The 21774-nt window shown below is 40.2% G+C and overlaps 1 protein-coding gene across 2 annotated transcripts; it reads left to right on the forward strand.

Annotated features, from left to right (window-relative positions):
* The first annotated feature begins 4994 nt into the window (after positions 1–4994).
* Positions 4995–19755, forward strand: fer (fer (fps/fes related) tyrosine kinase). 2 transcript variants are annotated; one of them, XM_030769044.1, is made up of 18 exons: positions 4995–5237; positions 5704–5877; positions 6128–6227; positions 6775–6958; positions 7645–7782; positions 7870–7989; positions 8357–8479; positions 9322–9511; positions 11317–11418; positions 11779–11982; positions 12412–12534; positions 15401–15457; positions 15643–15758; positions 15967–16061; positions 16292–16415; positions 18131–18285; positions 18575–18697; positions 19397–19755. In XM_030769044.1, the coding sequence occupies exons 1-18, from the start codon at positions 5028–5030 to the stop codon at positions 19531–19533; spliced, it is 2475 nt and encodes an 824-aa protein (XP_030624904.1). In that variant the 5' UTR covers positions 4995–5027; the 3' UTR covers positions 19534–19755. The 2 variants fall into 2 exon arrangements, with proteins under 2 accessions (XP_030624904.1, XP_030624903.1); XM_030769043.1 differs by having other exon boundaries at positions 11317–11412.
* The last annotated feature ends 2019 nt before the right edge of the window (positions 19756–21774 follow it).

Below are 21774 nucleotides of genomic sequence, written 5' to 3' on the forward strand. Positions count from 1 at the left end.
GGCAAGCAATTGCCCAGGTATTACCTAGGGTTAGCTAACCAGCTCCCAGTGTTTGCGACTACAGCAGGCGATGAATATAATCGAAAATATCGCCGCTATATCCACTGTTGTCTATAGATGAATTTTCGACACAAGCTCTTTGTGTTTTAGTTAACGTTTTAAAAGTTTCACTAATGAAAAAGCCTTGTATGTCATTCCCGAACTTTTTGGGTATTTTAGCAGTATAATTGAAGTCAGCTAGCTAGTTGTCTCTTCAGGTTTACGTTAAGTCTAAGAGTTAGCAATTTCACATGCATCTTTTTCTGTCAGTTGTATTATTCGTTTATTCGTTGCCTTCCGAGTTTTTAATTATTGAAACATTTTATGTGACAGTCAGTTGAAAGAAACTATTACTAGGGCGAGTTTTGGAGTCATTGGGCAGCTTTGAGCTAACATAGGATCATCGCATCTTTATTTAGTAGTTCGTTAATATTGTTTACGTTTCACGTGAGAATGAATTTCAAATCATATTGACGACAGCAAATACCTCTGAATGCAATCTGAATGAACACAATAATATTTTAAGCACATCATAGTTTAGAGTTAGATTATCTATGGGCTCTGCTGAAGTGGAAATTTTGTCTGTCAGCCGTCGCTGGCTAACATAATTAGAATAGCTAGTTAGGGAGACCTCTAGCTGGAAATATTAATAAACGGTATAATTTCGATCCTGGGCGTGCGATGTAACCTGCAGCTGTATCATGTGCTTTGTTTCTCTCATTTATGTGTCACATTTTTTTTACTTTAGGAAATAAAGCTATAACCAAAAGTTTTATAACGTGGAGCTACCGAATCGTCGCTGACCCAGTAGGAATGCGTTCAAATACATTGTGATCGCGCTCTATTTTTAACGTGGGAGCTCTTAAACAACCAAGGCACATACATGCGCTGTAAAGTGCAATCAAGTTCTCATCTTGTTTACTTGGAGGAATAACACTACGTACGCTAAGCAAATGTGTTGGCGACTGCACTGTGATTATAGACATTTTGAAGCCCATTTTATTGCGCTGAGCTGTGTCGAGAAAGTCAAATCTTTCAATAAGAGATTGAGGATGGTGACTGCAATGTTTACGTCTGTCTGAATTAGTGCTCATTGACCCCCCATGCCACCGAAGTTAATACATTCCTCAGCCACTCTGCTAGGATGTGCCGTTCAAGCAGAAGCCATACCCCCACGAAGCCCTTCTGTAGTACACAGTAAATCCTTGTTGAGCTGAACTCCCACGGATATGCTTCTCTACCACCCATAGTAGTGTGACTGCTTAGAGAGAATTATAAAACGGCACTTCAGAGCCTTACATAGTGTCAGTGTTTGCTTCTGATATATTCACAATAGCCTAGAATTCCACTCTGGATGGCCTCTGTTAGTGTTAACAAATGCAACTTCACATTATGACATTACAGGGAGTTGTCATCATCCAGAGTAACATAGCAAATTACTATCATGTGAAGAAAACAAGTATGAAAGTGTGGTCAGTACTTTGGTTTGTTTAATATGGTATGAAAGTATACTTATACCCCAAATCGTTGAAGATTATTTTTCAGCTGTAACAACCTTTTGTGGTCATTTATTTTGTACTTTTGGATGGGGAAGACTTGATTGTATGTTAGCTTAGTACCCTCTTTTAGATTGATGGATAGCTATTACTCTTAATGCTGCTTTACCAATATTCTTAAGCGAAGCTTGTTGAAAATAATAATGGTTGTCCAGTTTAAAACAGTTTAAGTATTTGTTTTGAAATGAATTTAGCCCTTATTAAGGTGACAATGACAATGTAAATGGTGCTCAGATATAGCCTAGATATAAACAATTATGTTTGATTGCAGTAAGTTCCTGTTCTAAAAGAAACATAAAAGTACGGTGTTCAGTGTAATGGCTTTAAGAAGATGTTAGTCCTTGAGTTGAGTCACCGAAGACACAGTTGTTGTGGTTTTCACTTTATGGTTTTGCTGCCTCAGCCCTCCACCTTTGATGGTGTGAAACTAGAGGGGGTCGATCACACAATGGTGCCTTAGGACATCTTGATAATTCATATGGTCTTGGTGGAGAAACTGCAGAGTTTTCTCTGAAACAAGGTAGGTCTTTCGGTCTGATTTTCTGGTAACTTTACACTTGTTTAAGACAAGTAGGGGAATTAAGGCATGTATATCTATGTATTTTACATTAAATGGCCTTTTTAGATGTCTATACCTCTTTGAACGAGCGGTGACAAAACTAGAGTTTTATTTTAAGATAAGTGCCTGTGTTTTGGAGCTGAGTTTTTGCTGTCAAGGCCAGGTTGGTTTTTAAGACGATAGAGTGGAGTTTCCTTCTATACTCGGTGCTCATAGGATACCTCCGGTAAGCTCAGTCGAGTTGTTTGTTTTGCCCACTGATTCTTCCTGTTTCTGGTACGTGAGGCAGGTTGTTTGAGTTCTTCATAATCTTCATTATTATTACAGAATTGAGGAGTTGGCCAATCATAAAGGTGTGTTATTTTGAGACTTTGTTTCTTGAATTAACAATAGGTCCCTTACACATCTTAAACTCGGAAAGATTGCACCTTTGAAAGTATTATTGAAAATTAGTTTTTAAACGTGGGGTATTTCATCTAATCGTATCTTGTACTGTATAATTAATAAATGCACTCTTCACCTCTGCTTTACAAGGGTAGCAACTTCTTGACAAACTCCTCATAAGGAAAAATTCTTGTGGCTTGAAAACGTAATTACTGTTCATCTGAATGGAGTAAATTTTGAGGAGTTCCTAAGCCTGAGTAATTGTCACCCATTAATACTAAAGCAACACTAAATCCCACCAAATGGGCATTTTCTCTTCAGTAATTGCTCTATTTTATGGCCGTTTACCTGCTCTAGTTCAACTTTGTCGTTGCTATTACGCACCTTACACATAAGACTAGGCTAACAAACACAACTATGTGATACTCTGTCAACATTCAATGCAAAAACAAACAAACAAACAAACAACTTGTAAACTGTAAAGACAAAGAATTCAAGGCAGCAGAAGATTATACTCACAGAAGAAGTTGACATCGTAGGGGAAAGTGAGAAGAGGGGCTGAGGAAGAGTCGTAGTTTAGTTGGTTGTTTTTTGTTTGCAAGGTGTGGATATCAAAAACAGCCCTCATAAGTCGGGGGGGGGGGGTACACCTCATTAGCTGAGGCATGGTTATTATTCGAAACTTGACTTGAAAGGACGTATCTGAGGATAGGTTATATGTTTTATCAGAATTTTGCAGTAGACAAGACTTGAAAGATTTCTGACTGTGCAGCATCTCTCACTGAGATGTGGTCTGCTTGAGGTGGAAGCTCTCTCAGAGTAAGTCTTCGACCAGAGGTCCTCCAAGAGTCTAAAAGTATCTAAGCACATGCACATTTCTCATTTGCTTTGTGACTTCTGAGCTGTTCAGTAAGATGTTAGAGTTGTTCTGCACCTGATATTTAAATCCAGCCCAAGTGACAAAAAGCAAGTTAGAACAGGATTGGCTGATATATGACTGACACAAACTACTTCAGAATTTGTGGTCTTTGGACTGTCTGAGACCCATAATCATGTTTTTGTATGAGACAGCAGAGCAGAAGGCATCTGATGATGAAGATAATGAGCTTATTGGGGAATAATAGCCCACTGGTAATTCAGAGTAATTAAACAGTCTGCTCTCTGTAAGCTTTATCTGAGGGTCTTAAGGTTATAACATTTGTTCCCAGCTCTCAACGTGTACAGTATTTTCATAAACAAACATGGTAGTTGTTTATTAAAAACAGCTGTTTCCTTTTATTAGATATGTGAGGATTTATTCTGTTAATGCAAAAGCCAGACTAACAGGAAGATGTAATGTAAAAAAGAAGGTACGGGGATGGTCATGTTGTAGATGCAACACTTGTTTTAGCTGTAGACTGGGTGGCCACTTCCTGAGCAATGCATGCATATCGGCCTTTGTATCAGTCAAATCAAGTTGCACTTGAGATGTCTGTTGATAAATGGCCACACAAACACAATTAACACATTTTAAGACACGTTTCTGCATCAGCCAGGGAAGCTGTCAGACATCATTCCATATTCTATATTTCAGTTACCGGGTGCCAGAGATTTTCTGGGGTTCAGTCTTCATGGACCACAACACTATAGCATAACACATTCTGTTTCATATACCAGCACTTACACATGAATATGTACGTCTAGTTTATGTATCTGGCACTTTTTTGTTTGAAAAGGAAGCTATGTCTATTGGGAACACATTTAAAGGAGAATAAAGATAACTTTACCCCTGTGGAAGATGTTAGTCCCCATAAGCTGCTATACATTTCTGGCATGCGAACACACACAGGTCAGGCCATGTTTTGTACTATTTTTGCTGGTCTGTAGCAGCTTCTGATTCATTGCAGAAAGTTGACTGAGGAGGTCAAAGAGAAGAATGCACCATTTTTGAGTTTTCCATGATGTGTGTGTGGTAAGTCATGGTGAAAGAAACCTCAGAGTTCAACAGCCCAAGCAGTGGCAGCTGTCATTTGTTACAGCAGCATAAAAGAAGTGTGTTTTCCAATAGCTGTGGGAGGTTGTTGTTGTGGTAGCTTCCGTCTGCCCTTTATTTACACGTTTTGTAACGACATAGGTGCACGTGAGGCTGTCAGTGTTGATCATTTAGCAGTTTAAAAAGAAAAGTTAAAAGTTAAAAGTCTTTAAAGACATTTTCAGTGAATTGAGATTCAACACACACATATTTGAACAATTAGGAATTGTAAAAAGAAATCCAGTGACTCAGCCATAATTGTATTAGCGTTCTTTTAGTCAGAATTATTTACTTAATAAATATCAGAATGGTCGCTTTTTCATGCAGACAAAACAATAAATGAGGAATTTTCTGAATCTGTATCTGAACTTGAGTTCATTTGGCCATGTCTGTGTCTCTGGCCCAGGAGTAGGAGTCATGCAGACCTGAGGGTAGCCCCCCCCTGAATGCCAGACAAACTGTGAGCCTTCAGAGGAAGATGGGGTTTGGGCAGGACCTGCGCAACTCCCATGAGAGCCTTATCAAGCTGCAGGACTGGGAGCTGAAGCTGCTGGAAACAGTCAAACGTTTTATGACCCTGCGAGTAAAGAGCGACAAAGAGTACGCCTCACTTCTCCTCAACATCAGCCAACAGGTGGACAAGCATGACAACTCCTCCCAGCTTAATTACATCAGCAACGTCTCTAAGGTAACCCCTCAGCCCTGCCACGGCATACACATTTAAGGTCGACAGAGCTGAGCCCAGTCATGTTGTGCCCAAACTTTGTATGCTCAGATGCAGGTTAACTCCGATTTGACTTTAGTATGTGTCTCTTGGACTTAGCACTGAAATGTAACTCCTCCTGTTCACCTGTGGTTCTTCTCAATCACCTGCAGAAAAGTAGAGTTGTTTTTTCCGCTTTCAGGACAATGGCTAGGGTTAAAGTGTGTTTGGAGATTATGTTCATAAGACACAAATATGCAATCAAAACACAAATGTTTTGGCATGCATGCTTCAAATGTATTTTTTACACACCTATCATAGGTAAGTGTTTCCTTTTTGTGTCATGCAGGGTTGGGGGCGGGTCAAATTACTTTGTCGTCTGCAAACTTTCACAATCGATAAATTTGATCATCTCAGCTTGTGTTCTGCGTTTCTCCTCTTCCCCTGTTAGTCGTGGGCTCACCTGGTCCAGCAGACAGAGCAGCTGAGTAAGATAATGAAGTCCCATGCCGAGGAACTGAACTCAGGGCCTCTTCATCGCCTCACCATGATGATCAAAGACAAACAGCAGGTGAAGAGGAGCTACCAGAACTTTCACCAGCAATTAGAGTCTGAGATGACCAAGGTGAACCCTCCCTCTCAAACCTGATGTTTTTAACACCGACATTTAAGCTGATGTTTTATTGGGGTGCTTAATGTGAAGTTACATTATGAACAGTTCACCTCACCTAACCTGTAATTTTCTTCTACTCAATTCTGTGTTGATCGTTGAATTGCAGTGTTTCCGAATCAGTATCTCTGGGTTTCATCAAAATCTGGCAGGAAATGTGACATTATTGAGCTGTATTCATACATTTTGCGTTGTTCTTTTACAGGTTACAAAAAATGACCTTGAGAAGTTGAAAGGTGTCTACAGACAGTTAAGTAAGGATGCCCACTGTGCCAAAGAGAAGTACAGAGAAGCAGTTGCTAAAGGTAACATTTACATTCTCCTCAACTCTTCAGATGAACTTAATAAACCCGAAAAGTGAAAATTGCTTCAAATTTGAATGATACTTCAAAGTGGCAAGAAGCATGTGTCATCCTGTAAGATGTTTACAGGATGACACATGTGTATGTTGTCAGTAGAAGTAGAGTTTGCAGCAAAGAGTGTGTTATCCTTTAATAAATCTCAGCAGAAGACAAACTTTGTCAAATGTAAATACTGTTTGGTTTCATTTTCGATGCTTTCACTTTCCTGTTTCACTTGAATTTTTAAGTGGTGGAACATGCAGGTTAGTTTTAACCTTTGGTCATATTTAGAGTGAGGTGGAAAGACATTACTATTTGAAATGCTTTAACCATGACTTGGGTGGGTAAACAGTCATGCTATGTATGTGTGTTATTTTCTTGCTGTTGAAGTGTATGTTTCCACAGTGCAGTTGTTTCCAGTTCGCGCAGTTCTCTGCGCGGTCTGGCCTCAGCTTCTCGTCATCTTCTCTGGGACGGTTAGTAAGTGGTCTGTCTTCCGGTGTCTCCTCAGGTAAAGAGCCGGAGAAGGCACGTGAGCGCTATGACAAAGCAACCATGAAGCTCCATAACCTGCATAACCAGTATGTGCTGGCGGTGAGGAGTGCCCAGCTCCATCAGGAGACCTATCATGACAGCACGCTGCCCCTGCTGCTGGACTCTCTGCAGAGGATGCAGGAGGACATGATCAGTGCTCTGTAAGTGTGGTCTGACACAAACTGCTGTAAGAAGCTCTTTTTAGACCTAAAGTGTCAGTGTTCAACCGCAGGGCTGTTGACTCAAAGCAAAATAAGATACAGGGTAGGTAGACAACAGCACTTAATTCACAAAATATAGAAGTGGGCGTACTGAAGTCGTACCACAAAAGCAGAAAATCTCCTCCAAGCCTTCACAGCTGTACAGGACAGCGGCGCCTGCAAGTGGTTAAAGCACAGCTCCGCCGCACATTGAGCCGTGAATGTCACTGTACACACAGGCCGCCTCAATCTGTTGCAGTTTTAACTGTTTGTTGTAACCACTGCCGTGAGGAGTGGAAGAACTCTGTCACGCACCAAATCCAGCGAGTCGCAGTTGCGGCAGGATTACCTGTTAAGCTGGTTTTAATCACAGTGTTTCATAATCTGACGGAGCTTTAATCCATAAGAAGAGAATGATTGTTCTTGCCGCTCTTGAGTTGAACTAGAGTACACTGATGCACATACCATGACAGAGTCAGAATGACTTGTGGTCCATACTACATTTCACCCTGTGTTGTATACATGCCTAGGAAATTACTGATGTCCTGTCAGGTGAAGCCAAATGGTGTCCTTGTAAAGAGTTTATTCTGCGTATGTGTTTCTGGTGTTTAGGCATTATTTTTCTATCTTTGTATTTTGTCCTACAGAAAGGGGATTTTGGAAGAATACAGTGAGATCACTAGTCTTTTAACAGATGAAATAGTCAAGGTCCACAAAGAAATCCACACTTCGATCGAACAAATTGATCCTGTGACAGAATATGAGAACTTCATCGAAGTATATAGGTAAGCATTATTAAATTACTCCTATCAGTTTTAAAATGTTTTTTTTTTTCCATTTTCATTTTAACCAACACAGACTCTTTTTCCTAGATTGCCAGAAACCAAAGAGCCAAGTGTAGAATTTGATGTCTCACTATTAGAGGAAACAGAAAACCTTCAAGCCAATGAGATTCTCTGGAACAATTTGACAGCAGACAACTTACAAGCAATGTGAGTTCATCTGTCTTTGTCGACAAAAATGACATGCTGGTTGAACAAGGTTGTACCTTTCCCTGTCAGAACTCACCTGCTCTGCCACCTACTAGTTATGTAGCATTGCACGTTAAACTTGAATGGATGATTTGTTTATTTGATGGTATGTTCAGTTTTACCAAACAGTGTGCTGGTGCGTGGTTCCTATATTTGTTATGGAAAGTTACTTTAGGTTGACTTAGTTCTGCATGGTCTCTGTTACAGCGCTTGACGGATGACTGAGTGATGTATAATGGAGGGCTCACTGAGCTGTTTGTTAATGTGCTGGTGGCAAGTTGGCGATTTAAAGACCATGTTGATCTATTGTTTGGATTTCCCTCTCCAGGCTGAAATCCATGTCAGAGGAGCTTCTCGTCACCCAGCAGAGTCTGCGCAGTAAAGAGGAACTCCTCCTCGATCTGGAGAATAAGATTGAAGAGTCCACCAGAACCTGTGAAAAGAAGTCAGAGTATGTGCAACATAGACGTCACACTGCGTTTTGTTCAGACCTCTGTTACAGAAACCACACTCAAATTTCCTTCTCAGTTCACAGTCCCCACACTTCGCACGTGGTCAAACCGTAACCCATGTTGAGATCTAACCTAGAGATATCCTCAGAGGTGTAAAAGCAGGCAGACGTTGACACAGCCTGCTTGCTGCTGCCATTGTTGTAAGGGAGACAGGCCGGTTTGGGGGTTGGAGTTATAAGCAGGCTGTTGGTCTTAGCTGTGCTTGATGGACGGTGAACATGAAAGCGGCCGACGCGAGAACTCATTGAGCTGCGCTGTCATCATAGTTTGGACTCCAGCGCTCAGCACATTCTTTAAGGTCTGCTGGATAATCTCTCAGAAAAGATAATGATACAGTCCCTCCTCCCTGAGGCACGATCACCCTTTATTAACACTGACCACGGCCCAGGGCCCTTCGCCGTATGCTGTGACCTGTATGTTTTCATGTTCCAAGAATGTCCAGCGAGAGGCCGTCATCCGAACTGCTATTGTCAGGATTCTCGTCAGAATATTGCACTGTAGGCTGCTCCTGTCCTCTGTGGTTGTAGCTCATTACTGAGTCGTCGAGATGTTCTGAGGAATTTTATGTCTTAGTCATGATTGCGTTTTGATGTGAAATCCACACCAGCCTGTCCCCTCTTCTTATTAAATAATCTTAAAGAAAAGAAGATCCCCAAAACATTCATAAAGAGATTAAAAAAGTATTATCTCCCTCCCCTGTCCCTCTCCCTCCCTCTCCCTCTCCCTCTCCCTCTCCCCCTCCCTTTCTCCCTCTCTCGCTGTCTTTCTCTCTGTGTGCCAGTGTTGTGTTGTTGCTCAGTCAAAAGCAGTCCCTGGAGGAGCTGAAGCAGACTGTGCAGTTGTTGCGATGCTCTGAGGCCAAGCTGAGTGTGCAGAAAGACCTGCTGGAGCAGAAGATGCAAGAGAATGATGGCAAAGAGCCTCCACCTGTGCTTAACTACGAAGAGGATGCCCGTTCAGTCAATTCAATGGTCAGTCACTTTTGTTTTTAACTCACACTGTCAGATTACTGACTTGTAAGGGTGGGATGCACGATGACGAACGAGGCCAGACTTGCTTGGTACCACTGTAGGAAGTCTTGTGGCAGATGCACTGTAACTCAGTGGTCAGTGCTGTCACTCCAGTGTGCTCGTACTGCTTGAATGTGTTAGGAAATAAACAAACAGCGACACATCATTATTTCATTTGTTTGAAGGCTCAGGACCTGACCTGACATGTCAGATTGATTTGACTGAATTCTAACATGGTCTTTTCACTCGTATTCACTCTCACTCTTCCTCTCAGGTTATGTCAGCGATACATGCAGCGTATCCGCGCTGAACGGAGATTTTAGGACTTTCAAATGTCTCACACTTGTGTGTTGTGTGTCTGTAGAGATAGTGTGAGGAGTGTGGTAAATGTGTTGACACGCAGGACATAGCCTTTGACATTAATCTTCTTTTGCCCATCAGTGTGTCTGCTTTAGCCTGTGCAACGTGCTCACTAAAGCTGAATTTAATCAGACTGGCCACAGCTGCCTGCAGATAACCTCTGCTTATCCTTAAATCAGTAGAAGCATATATTTTGTCTGACAGTGGAGGCCCACAGACACCCACACACCACAGTGAACTCTCCCATTGTCAGTCGTAACATTCTTGAGTTTTCTGATGTGGCTCTGATGAGAGCCATCAAGTAATGCAGAATGAAATTTGTTCTCAGTTAGGGGTTTCTAGAAGTTTTATAGGTACTTCCAGGAAATAATAATTGATTATTACTGACAAATGTTTGTCATTGATTCACATTGTAGTCGCCCCAGTGTGCAAGGATATGCTGTGCTATATTTTACTGGTGTAATCCAGGGTATGTCAGAGACTAGCTGCTGGTATTCTGATGGACTGATGGGGGCACTGTGCCCTCATTTTTCCCTTTCTATCCCTGGCCGACTTGATTTAAAATTTTACTTAATAATTAATCTGTGGGTACAGGGCAGCTCATAAATGAAAAGTGTAGTTTTCACATGCAAATGCACTACGCAGTGTTGGAATTACACTGTTGTAGACGCTAGCACTGAAGTGTTTGATTAAAATTGTTCATAATCTTTTTTGGTTATGTGGTGCTTTCAGTCATATACCTCTGGTGAATTCTCTGCTTTTTAAAACCTTTTCAAAAGTATTCACGCCTATCAGACTTTGAAACATTTCTCACCTTGCAAAATGGGAAAAAAAGAAATGTGTTGTGGATTTTTTCCTCACGTGAAAGGTGTAGAAGCCACAGTTCTACCACATCCCTATTCTGTCACTGCATTTGTGTGAACGTTAAAACACCGACATATACTGCAGGGTTAGCTCAGCTATATGTGAAACACAAAGAAGAGATACAATGAAAAGCTTGCAGAGGGAAGTGTCCAGTAGAGTTCTTACATGCCATTTTATGTGGTATTCGATCATAAATATACTAACTTTTCAATACTAAAAAGCTCTTCTTCAGAAAAAGAACTCTAGAGATTTATGACCGTGTGAAGTATCTGCATCCACACTTTTTTTCAATTCCCCAAAACTTTGTTCCAAAGCACAGTTTTTTCAAAGGCCGGTGCAAATGTGAAAACGGTTTGCTATTGTTATTGAAGTCGGACAAACCCCTATGACCAAACTTAATAGGGACAAACAAATAAGAGTGATCAGTTTGGTTTTGAGGACTCCTCTGGAGTTTTTAGTAGAAGTGTGCGATAGCCTTAATATTTGATGTGAAGTGCACTCATACGTAGTGTTTGTTAAACACATATCTCTTCATGTTTTAGGATAAAAGCAAAGACAGGATATCAAAGTTCGACACCCTTCGAAATTCCATCGCTGGCATAATTCGCTCACCAAAGTCTGTCCTAGGATCGTCTTCAGTAAGTGCTACATCTTTTATGTATATTGTGTGTGTGTGCACATGTAATGATGTTTGTGAAGGAGACCTGGATGGGTGCCACGTCACACTGTAAGGACAGTGAGAGATCTGCAGTTTGCATTCATGTCTCACATCAACTGAGCTGTTAAAATGAATGTATTTCAGTAAATTTAGTGTGAGTATGAGTCAGTAATACGTTTCACTGAGTTAGGTTTTTTGTCATTTTGTTTACAAAAAAATAAACCTGAGTTACTCAGTCTGTGTTTCGAAGACAAAGACCTTATCAAATTTACATTTTTGAGACCTACAGCTTTGTTGACCAACTGAATGAAATCGTCTAACTGCCAAAATGCTTTTTTCCCCCCAGTTTTTCGATGTGATACCTACCAGTGAGAAACCTCTGGCTGAACAGGAATGGTATCACGGAGCCATTCCCAGAACTGAGGCCCAAGAACTGCTCAAACAGCAAGGAGACTTTTTGGTGCGAGAGAGCCATGGAAAACCTGGAGAGTATGTGCTGTCTGTTTTCTCGGACGCACAAAGAAGGCACTTCATCATCCAGTTCGCCGACGTGAGTTTAAATTAATCACTGAAGTAAACCTCCCATAGCGCACAGCAGCAGATGTCACTGTTAAAAGACCACTCGCCAGATTAAATTTAAGCGTCCATTGTACACATTAGGTCTCCAAAAGTACAACAAACACTTTTTTACAGGGCTGTGATGGATAAAGAAGCAATTAAGAAAAGAAAAGAATGCAGTGAGTGCTTTCTGTTGTGGCTGAGAGTTGTTGTCATACTGTATAATGGTGACTCAGAGACTGATTGTAGAGACCTTCAGCTTTTGCACCGTAATGACAGACCAGTATTGCTTATTGGAATTCACAAACTTTGAAAATGTTCCCATTTGATTCTCTTATTGGTCACTTTACATGTCTGAGTGGGTTTTAATTCTGCATGCGCCGAGTAATGAAACCTTTGCCATTCTGTTCCCCTCTCACAGAATCTATATCGGTTTGAGGGCACTGGATTTCCAACCATTCCACAGCTGATAGAACATCATTACACAACAAAGCAAGTCATTACCAAAAAGTCTGGAGTTGTGCTTTTAAACCCAGTCATCAAGGTGATTCACTTTTCTTTTCTGCATTTACTTGGAAGTAGGGTTTGTGAGAGAACTTTATCCTAATTTTTTTTCATTGGATGTTTAAAACGCATAACAGTGATCTATCAAAATTAGTCTTGTAGTGCTTTATGACCAATATGTCAGTTATCAAACTGTTTAACACAATATGCCTGAAGAATGCAAACTTTGTCAAGTCACACGAATGTGGAGCTTTTCCAACCTGCAGAGATAACCGAAGGACCACGTCTGTTTAGAGAATTTATTTGTAAGAACTGCTGATGAAGTACTGTTGTTAAGGTAGATAACACCCAGGTTAGTCATAAAGATAGCATGACTGAGTCATCGATTATATGGCCTTTTAGCTGTTGATTGTAACGGTCTTTTTGTTGACATGATCATTAATGTGTTGTTAATGGGTGTTCTCGTTACGCCTGCTGTGTTTTTTTTTAATTGTTCTCTATCCTCTGGCTGTGATTTGGACACAGCATGACCAGCCATGTGCCATCAGCTTCATCACCCTCCAGAACACCGAATGCTATTCAGATTTTTTTTAATCAGACTGTACTCCTGTGAAGAAAGCTGGCCTCTGAAACATGTGGGGGAGGTTCCAGGCAAACTGTGGCATTCAGTGTGTTTTCATATACATTACTAATTGTCTTGGGGGGAAATCCCTATTTTTAAGGGAACCAGGAAGTGAAAAACTGATAACAAAACAAGGCAGGGTTTATTTTTTTTTTATCATGTTGTCCTTTCATTTAAAAGATGATGAAAGAGTACTGGCTCCCTTCAATTCTGAACCAAAAGGTCGTGTCAGAAACTCCTTGGCAACAAGTGAATGGGGTGAGCTTTGTGCTCACAGTGTGCACATAAGGAGAGCCACACTGAAAACTGAACTGAGCTCAGACCAGCTCTTTCATTCACTGACTCTTTGATTTACTGAGTCTGAGTTCATTTAGAGAGTTCACACATACAAAGGCACTGGGATGGAACTGCCTATATTTGGAAAAATTAAAAAAAGCACTGAGCATAAAAAATGGCCCTCAGAGGGACAGGGCATAAAAAGCAGCTATAAAAGATGGACCTTCTTCTTCTGTTTCCTTCACATTGTGATATTATGTGTTTATTTTGAAGCATGCTGTTTAATTGAGACATTCAGTTTCCAACAGTTCATTTAGTTGTGGAGAGTAACGGATGCTTTGAGGCTTTTCTCTTTCATCAATCCAAAGCAGAACATGTCAATTTCACCTCTTCACCTGTGTCATGCCTTTCATAGGTCAAGCTGTGACTTGGTCACTGTGACACAGCTTGTGTGTATTTCTCACCAGTTTGTTTGTTTTTTTTTTTTTTTTCTTTTAGTTGAGACAAGTTCTCTCACTGTTCCCTCGAAGATATACCATGAGTTTATCATTACCTGTGAACACTGGTTACTTGAAAGTCAGTGGGATACACAGACGTGTAATATACAGTACTGTTAGAAAGTACAGCCCCTGAGAAAACATATTTTGACCTGATATCTAATATTCATGTTGCAGTTATAGGAAGAGAATTTTGTGATGCAGTAAAATTTACTTCAGCCCTAGCTTTGGACCTGTTGGTATTTGATCTTAATTTTGTTGCAATTATAGGACATAAAATTTCTTAGGCAGGAACATTTACTTCAACACAAGCTTTATCATCGCCTGAAATATCATCACAGTTAGATGCCCCATCTTTCTGGGAGTGGTTTCAAATCAGTTCTTTCCACTACAGATTGTAATTATAGATTAAAAAGTCACTGGCCATCTACCAAGGCCTGTCATAGTCAACATCAACAATGTCACAATCAGGGATCAATGCCTCAGCTGTGAGAAGACTTTCAACAAATGTGGTGTATCTGAGAGGTCCAAAAAACCCCCAAAATCTCTGCCGTATGAGACAAAACCCATAAATACTCATGGCTTTGATCAGTATTTTCTTAGCCTCTGTTTGGTCATGGGTAACCTGGCTTTGTTAGAAAGATTTAAGAACATAGTACTGCTTGAGGCCGCTTTGGACAGAGGAATCAAAGGTGGATGGTGATGGATAGTTATTTGCAAACGAAAAACTGAAGAATCTCTTACCGACTGTAAAGCATGGTGATGAGGGTATATTAGTTAGAGACTGCTTTGTTCCATCATTACTGGGCAGTTTGGAGTCACTGAGTCAACCATGAATTCTGTAATGTGCCAGTGAACGCTTTAGCAGAATGTCAGGCCATCTGCCACAAAGCGTTGGCTAAACCAGAAATTAATGAAGTAGGACAATAATCCAAGACACTTGGAAATCTACAACAGAATTACTCAGAAATAACAAAATAGAGAGTTTTATCAGTAACTGAGTTAAAGCCCATATCTAAATACAACTGAAATTATGTAGAGTAACTCAGTTACTGTACATGCAGCAAAGACAGTTGAAGCAATTATTTTGGCAGGATCGGTTCAAAATTTCAACAGATTTGCTTTTGTCAACTTTACTGTCCTAATTAGACTTATCAAGGGTATTAAATGACCTCACCTTAATCTGTAAAATGTCCCTGTGTTAAAGTAGGCAAGGTTTCAGAGAATATATTTCTCTGAGCACTGCATGTACAGCTCAGTCTACATCACAAGACATATTTTGACCGTGCGTCTCAAAGGAGTTCCTGACTGTGGAAAGAGTAAATTGGTTTTTAAATGATGGGACTGATTCATGAAGGACACGTTTGAGGCTGTGCGGTTTGATTCTATTCCACTGGATCAAGGCCTTTGATGAACAAACTGTTTAACCAGAACTTAAGTTTGCTTTGCTCATGCTGTAAGCGTTGGTAATTTAACGACGAGGTTTTTGTGTCATTTTCCTGTCCACACAGGATAAAAAATGGATTCTTAATCATGAAGATGTTATTCTTGGAGACCTTCTGGGCAAAGTGAGTACCGTATGGTTTGTTCTGCTCTAATCCACTCTGTTTTCTTGTCATCGCCAAGTGAACATAGCTTCAGGCCAAAACTGTATGCAGAGGAATTACTGGTGTACTGCTTTGTGACAGATGTTTTGCTTTTTTCCATATAGAATAGAAGTTACAGTTTTTATGTGAATCATTTATTCTCTCAGGGAAACTTTGGTGAAGTCTACAAAGGAACATTGAGAGACAAGACTCCAGTGGCAGTAAAAACCTGCAAAGAAGATCTGCCCCAAGACCTGAAGATAAAGTTCCTGTCAGAGGCACGGTGAGTTCATTGAAAACTGCCTGCAGTGTATAGTCGTTCTTTGGAAGTACACGAAAAGCAGGTGAGATAGTAAAAAAAAAAAAGATTTTCGGATGGGATATATGACAAGTAACATGATTTGAAAGTTCACTTACAGGATGTTAAGTAAGCAGAACATGAAGCACGAGTTATATTTGACGTTTTCCTGACCATGTTTTCCTCTTTGCAGGATCCTTAAGCAGTATGACCATCCCAACATTGTAAAGTTAATAGGGGTCTGCACACAAAGACAACCTATTTATATAGTGATGGAGCTGGTGTCAGGTTGGTATGCCCACATCTTCAAATTCTGTTTAAACCGGTATAACCTCTCTGTAATGTCCCCCTTTTAAACCTGAGCTGACAGTTGTAGTTTTCATATTTAAAACCGTCCATCCGTCTTGTCAGCCTAAAACAACTGGCTGCTTGAAATACTTTTAAAGCGTTTTCTTTGTTACAGTTTTAACAACAGGTGTGACAACCTGTTTGTCCGCTGCCTTTGTGTGTCTTCACAGGTGGGGACTTTTTATCGTTCTTGCGGAAGAAAAAGGAAGACCTGAAGACCAAACAGCTGGTGAAGTTTGCTTTAGATGCTGCCGCGGGCATGGCTTATCTGGAGCTCAAGAACTGTATCCATAGGTGAGATGAGCCACTGTAGACGGTTGATCCAGGAGGCATAGAAAGTTCTAGTAAAAAGGGAAAAATGCTCTCAAAGATTTGGTGCTGTTTACTTTCTCATCATGGGCAGTTTCTTCCTACTTGAAGCTGCAGCCTATTTTCAGCATTTCAGGTTCAAAAACGTCAGAGTATAATTAGGGTGAGCAGCATAAAAATCCTTTTCTCTCTTCCTAACTGTAACGTACAGTCACACTGCAGCTGTTTTTCCCCTCATGTGTTACACAAATCAGACGGATGTTGAGGGTCTGTCTAAATAGACAATACAACATATCTTCTGTCACATGGGTAGGTCACTTCACTCTGATATTGGCCGTGGGTCTTTTTAAAGGATTAAAATCCATTCAGTAAGTCAACATTGCCTAGAGTACGAACAAAGCTTTAGTTTCATACTGTGGCGTAGCCTCCCGTCAGTCACGCTGAGGGCCCAGTGACAGCATAAATGTAACGTCTCAGTCATGAGCTCTAGAGTTCACTGTTCTGCCGGTCCTGAAATGAACTGTCATCTCTCAGAGCCATGTCTCCATTATGCTGAAAACCTTTTTCCCACAGAGATGATGTTGCTGAGATGGAAGAGTGTGGCTGTGGTAGTGAAGCACTTTTTTTTCCCCCCTCATATCACCCGGGCGATTTTAGTGACAGCCTAATAGGGTAGTGCACCTGTGAGAAATGATGGGAAATAGCCGAAGCCCTATCTCTGCTGCCAGCCTCTGAGATTAGAAAAGGAAATTGGAATGGGAGTGGAGCACAGAGAATTGTTTCTCACCTTTCTAAAAGCAACTTCTTGATGCACACTTCTTTGGATAGGATTCTTCTGTCAGGCAGACAAATGTAACAACATCACTGTTGCTGGCGTCGTGTTAGATGGTTTGCTGATGAGAAAAACTAAAAAAAAATAATAATAATAATAAATAAAAAAGATAAATAGGGTCAGACAGAACCATGACTTAAGTCAGAGCAGACCCAGTTGAGTACTTGCACCAATGTAGTGGATCTCATGCCAGTGTGGGGCTCATCAGGTTGCCTTGCAAAGGTGTAGTCTCAGATTCCAGAGAGATAAGGCCAGAATTATATTTAATTATATTTATTAATCAGAGCCTTTATAGACATTCATTTGAAATAGCTATAGAAATGTGAAACTTCTTTGCAAACTAAGAAATTTATTGTCACAGAGTTTTGAGAAACCTGAAAAGAGAAGTCGCCATTTCACTTCTGCAACATATATAGATATATAGTTACAGATACTACATATATAGATATATAGTTACGGATACTACATATATAGATATATAGTTACGGATACTACATATATAGATATATAGTTACGGATACTACATATATAGATATATAGTTACAGATACTAGTGACAGAGAAGAATGATGTGCTCAGCAGTTGAAAATGGCTCTTTCAGTAGTTGATAACACTGCATTAGTTTCCCTTATACCTAAAAAGAGAATTACCTCACCAGGTGTGCCCATTTTTGCATGTTTTCTCTGAGTAACCAATTAAGTGATTGATTGAATTGGTTCACTAATTGACCTCAAGATGTTTTCTGAATTTCTGTCTGTGTGTTTAGGGGGTAAAAACATGAATAAACTCTTCTCATAGCTTGTCCTCCTGCTGTAATGAGGGAGTGTGTGTGGGCTGCAGTAGTGACAGTGTTCATGAATCTTGCATAGGGACCTGGCCGCCCGTAACTGCCTAGTGGGAGAGAGCAACCTGCTGAAGATCAGTGACTTTGGGATGTCAAGACAAGAGGATGATGGGATCTACTCATCCTCTGGCCTGAAACAGATCCCTATAAAGTGGACCGCACCGGAGGCTCTGAATTATGGTAAAGACGTTTGGAAGCTTACAGCAGTTAGTCTGTCAGTCATCTTAACAGTCATTGGCTGGATGGATTGGTTGCCATGTGGAAGTGATGGTAATAATGTTAAGAGGCTGTTATCTTCTCATGGGGCACAGAAGGATAAAATAAAGTATTTGATTGCATTAGTCTGGAGCAGAATGTGCTGAATATGAAAATGTATAGTAACGAGCTTACACTCTGGATCCTGTAACTGTCCCATAACTCATTCCAAGCCCGTATTTTTTAATTTTGTTTTATTTTGTTTTTGTCTCAGGGAGATACAGCTCAGAGAGTGATGTGTGGAGCTATGGGATTCTCCTTTGGGAGACCTTCAGTCTGGGAGTGTGTCCCTACCCAGGCATGACCAACCAGCAGGCTCGAGAACAAGTGGAGAAAGGTAAAGGGGTGTCCTTCTGTGTTTTGATTGGGTTTTTTTTGGTTTGGCATATACTAATTATCTGCGAGTTTTAGGCAGTTTTCTGGTAACGTTCTTTTCAGTTACAGACAAAGGGTATGTTACACAAAGCAATATTCAAGCACCTTTTGGTTGCAGTAACTAGTTGGATGTGATGGCATGTAAACGTGCAGTGATCTCATATAAATCTGTAGTGAAGTGTATTCAGAGGAGCTATATGGGACTGTTTTGGGAATTGCTCATATTAGCATTGTTACTGACATTATATTTGTTAAAAATGTAAGAGTACACAACTGTTTGTACACAATTTGAGAGGGAGAGTCTCTGTTTCTGTGGCCTTTGTATGAACTGTGGTAATTTTGGACTCAAGAAAACTGTTGTAACTCCAGCCCAAGGGAAAATATACAGACTTTTCCTATTAAATTTTATAGCAACTGAAAAACAGGAGGTCTTACTCGACAAACATTACGTGTACTCAGCCATTGTGTTGACTGGTTTATTGTATATGGGTCAGTGGTCATAGAAAATTGCTTTCTAAGAGGAGAGCAGCGCACTAATTTTGCTGTGTTTTTTGAGCTGTTTTAAAGTTTACTCATTGTTTTGGGTCAGCCTTTTTAACCTTCATTATTTGAAAGTTATTGATCTAAGCTACATTCAATATCCATCTCTCGGCCAACGCAGGCTATAGAATGTCGTGCCCTCAGAAATGCCCAGAGGAGGTCTACAAAATCATGCAGAGGTGCTGGGAGTACAAGCCTGAGAATCGGCCAAAGTTTGCAGAGATTCAAAAAGAACTGGCTGCATTCAAGAAAAAATAGCCTCAGCAGGTAACAAAGAGGGTAAGGATCCAGTCTACCCATAACACCCAGTGACCTCCCTTCCCTCCAGCAGAAAAGTCTCAGCCTCTACACTACACATCAGCATTGTACTGTTGGCGTGATGGAGTGCTCTGTGTCCCATAAGCACTGTGTGAATTGCCTATGCAACAGCTGTTTTGAGCCATTATGGAGGAATGAGGTCTCAGTTTCACTCTGTCTGTGTCTAAAGGGTCAGAAATTCTTGGACAAGCCTTTTTCCCCTCTTTTTTTTTCTTTCTTTCTTTTCCTGCTTTTGACTTTTTACTGTTCTTGAGTTGATTCTCAGCTGATAGAATAACCATGAGAGATGAGGATGCATTAAAACTTAAATCATAGCAGTCTCTTGTAGGCAGTCGTGCTAGCACTTGGTTTGTTTCCACTTTTAGTGTGTGACCACACTTGAAGTGTCCTTTTGGCTGCTAGCTAACAGAGTTTTCAGCAGAAAAATCCCAGTTTCTGTATGGGTCAGAGAAACTGGGGTGGGGAACACTATTGATAGATATCTACAAATCAGCTTTGTTCACCAATGCCAGCATTTCTTCTGTCATTACAAATGGACCTGTGCAACTGAAATGTCCTAGGCTTATCTGACTGTTTGAGATCCTTTTTTAAGTGGTGAAGCTTTGTTTTTTTTAATACGTGAGAATACCTTTATGCTTTTGGTAAACATAATAAAACTCCAGTTTGTCTGGACATAGTCAGCCTACCTAAAGCAATCAGACAACAGCCACACAAACACAGAACCTTTTCACACAGCTGTGTATTGACAGGGGTTCTTCATTCATTCAACTGTGTCTGTCTGTGATCAGAGAAAATACCTGACGTAATAGATTTCGCTCTACAGGGCTATTTTGTTTTGTAATGAAAGGGTTGACTTTAAATGATTTTTATAAAAATAATTTTTTTACGCAGACTGTTAAATTAAACCCATTTATCAATAAAATGATTACATTTGGGTTGATGGGATGTATGTTAAAAGGGTTATGCTTGCTCAACATTTACTTCAACATGTGAATTCCTAACACTTTGTCGACACAGCTGTTCAGATCTGAAATAAAACACAGTGTCTAGTTTGATAGTATGCTCGTAATAGCACCAAGCAATGCCACCTTTTTGTCAGTTATTTTTTAAGTGTTAGCACTCCAGCCACTGGAGGCATCAGCCCTGTCTGTTCCCACTTCCTCCTACAGGGGTGTGACAATGGCAAAAGTGTGCTAATGACACAGCACATATACATTCATACAGCACTTTGTGTTAACATAGTAATTAAGGAATAAAACCTACATCTAAAAATCTTACAGGTTTCATTTTGAGTGACCGTGTATGAGTATCTTAATCAGATAAAAAAAAAGACGCAAGTTCAAGTACAGTTTTTTTTTTCTGGCAACACTTCTCTGTTACTGCGTGTGAAAAGGAACTGCTAATACTCCTTAACTGGTCCTTAGTACAATCATTCAAACAGTCAAAACAACCCATTTGTCATTTTGTTTAAAAATGGATAAAATCGACATTCAGTGTTGAGTCTACTTTTGTTCCAGACTCACTATTTTAGAGCCCAGGCCATTTATCATAGCTCACCAAATTTGGTCTGTTTTCTCCCTGTTGGTTTGTTTCCTCTGACTTTGAGTCTAAATTAAAGCCTGAACGCAAATCATCTGATAAATGAAAGGCCTCATTGTTTTGTATTCAGTACAGTCTATCTATTGTAGTTTTCCATAAGCAAAAGATCAAGATAGCATGGCCTGTCTCTCTCACATTTTTCTGAAAGGTCTAAACCAAATGCTTGTGACCAAAGCACAAGTCTAGGGTAACTTTGTGTGTTATCTCTATTTGGGTGTATTATTTGTATGCTGTTTCCTCTTTGCAGTCAAACCATTTTTTTACAAGGCTCCTTTGTGAATCTAGTCATGTATTTACCTATACAAGTATTACATTGTCACTGTCAAGGAAATGATACATTCTCCTGCAAGCGTGTCTTATTGAGATGACCTTTTTTTGGTCTGTTATTTGTTCAGGTGCCATGTTGTCCTTTTATGTAGCCAATCTCCTCTTGACCAGCTGTGCTGACTGCCCAAACAGTGACCTTAACAACGACTTCCTTCAAATTCCATGGAATGACTTTATGTGGAAGGTTTACTCCAAAATCATTCCATTTGTATTTTGTAAATACCTCTATAGATACTATATGTAATAATGTTTAGG

The sequence above is a fragment of the Chanos chanos genome, chromosome 3 (assembly GCF_902362185.1).
Source record: "Chanos chanos chromosome 3, fChaCha1.1, whole genome shotgun sequence".
NCBI classification, from domain to species: Eukaryota; Metazoa; Chordata; class Actinopteri; order Gonorynchiformes; family Chanidae; genus Chanos; species Chanos chanos.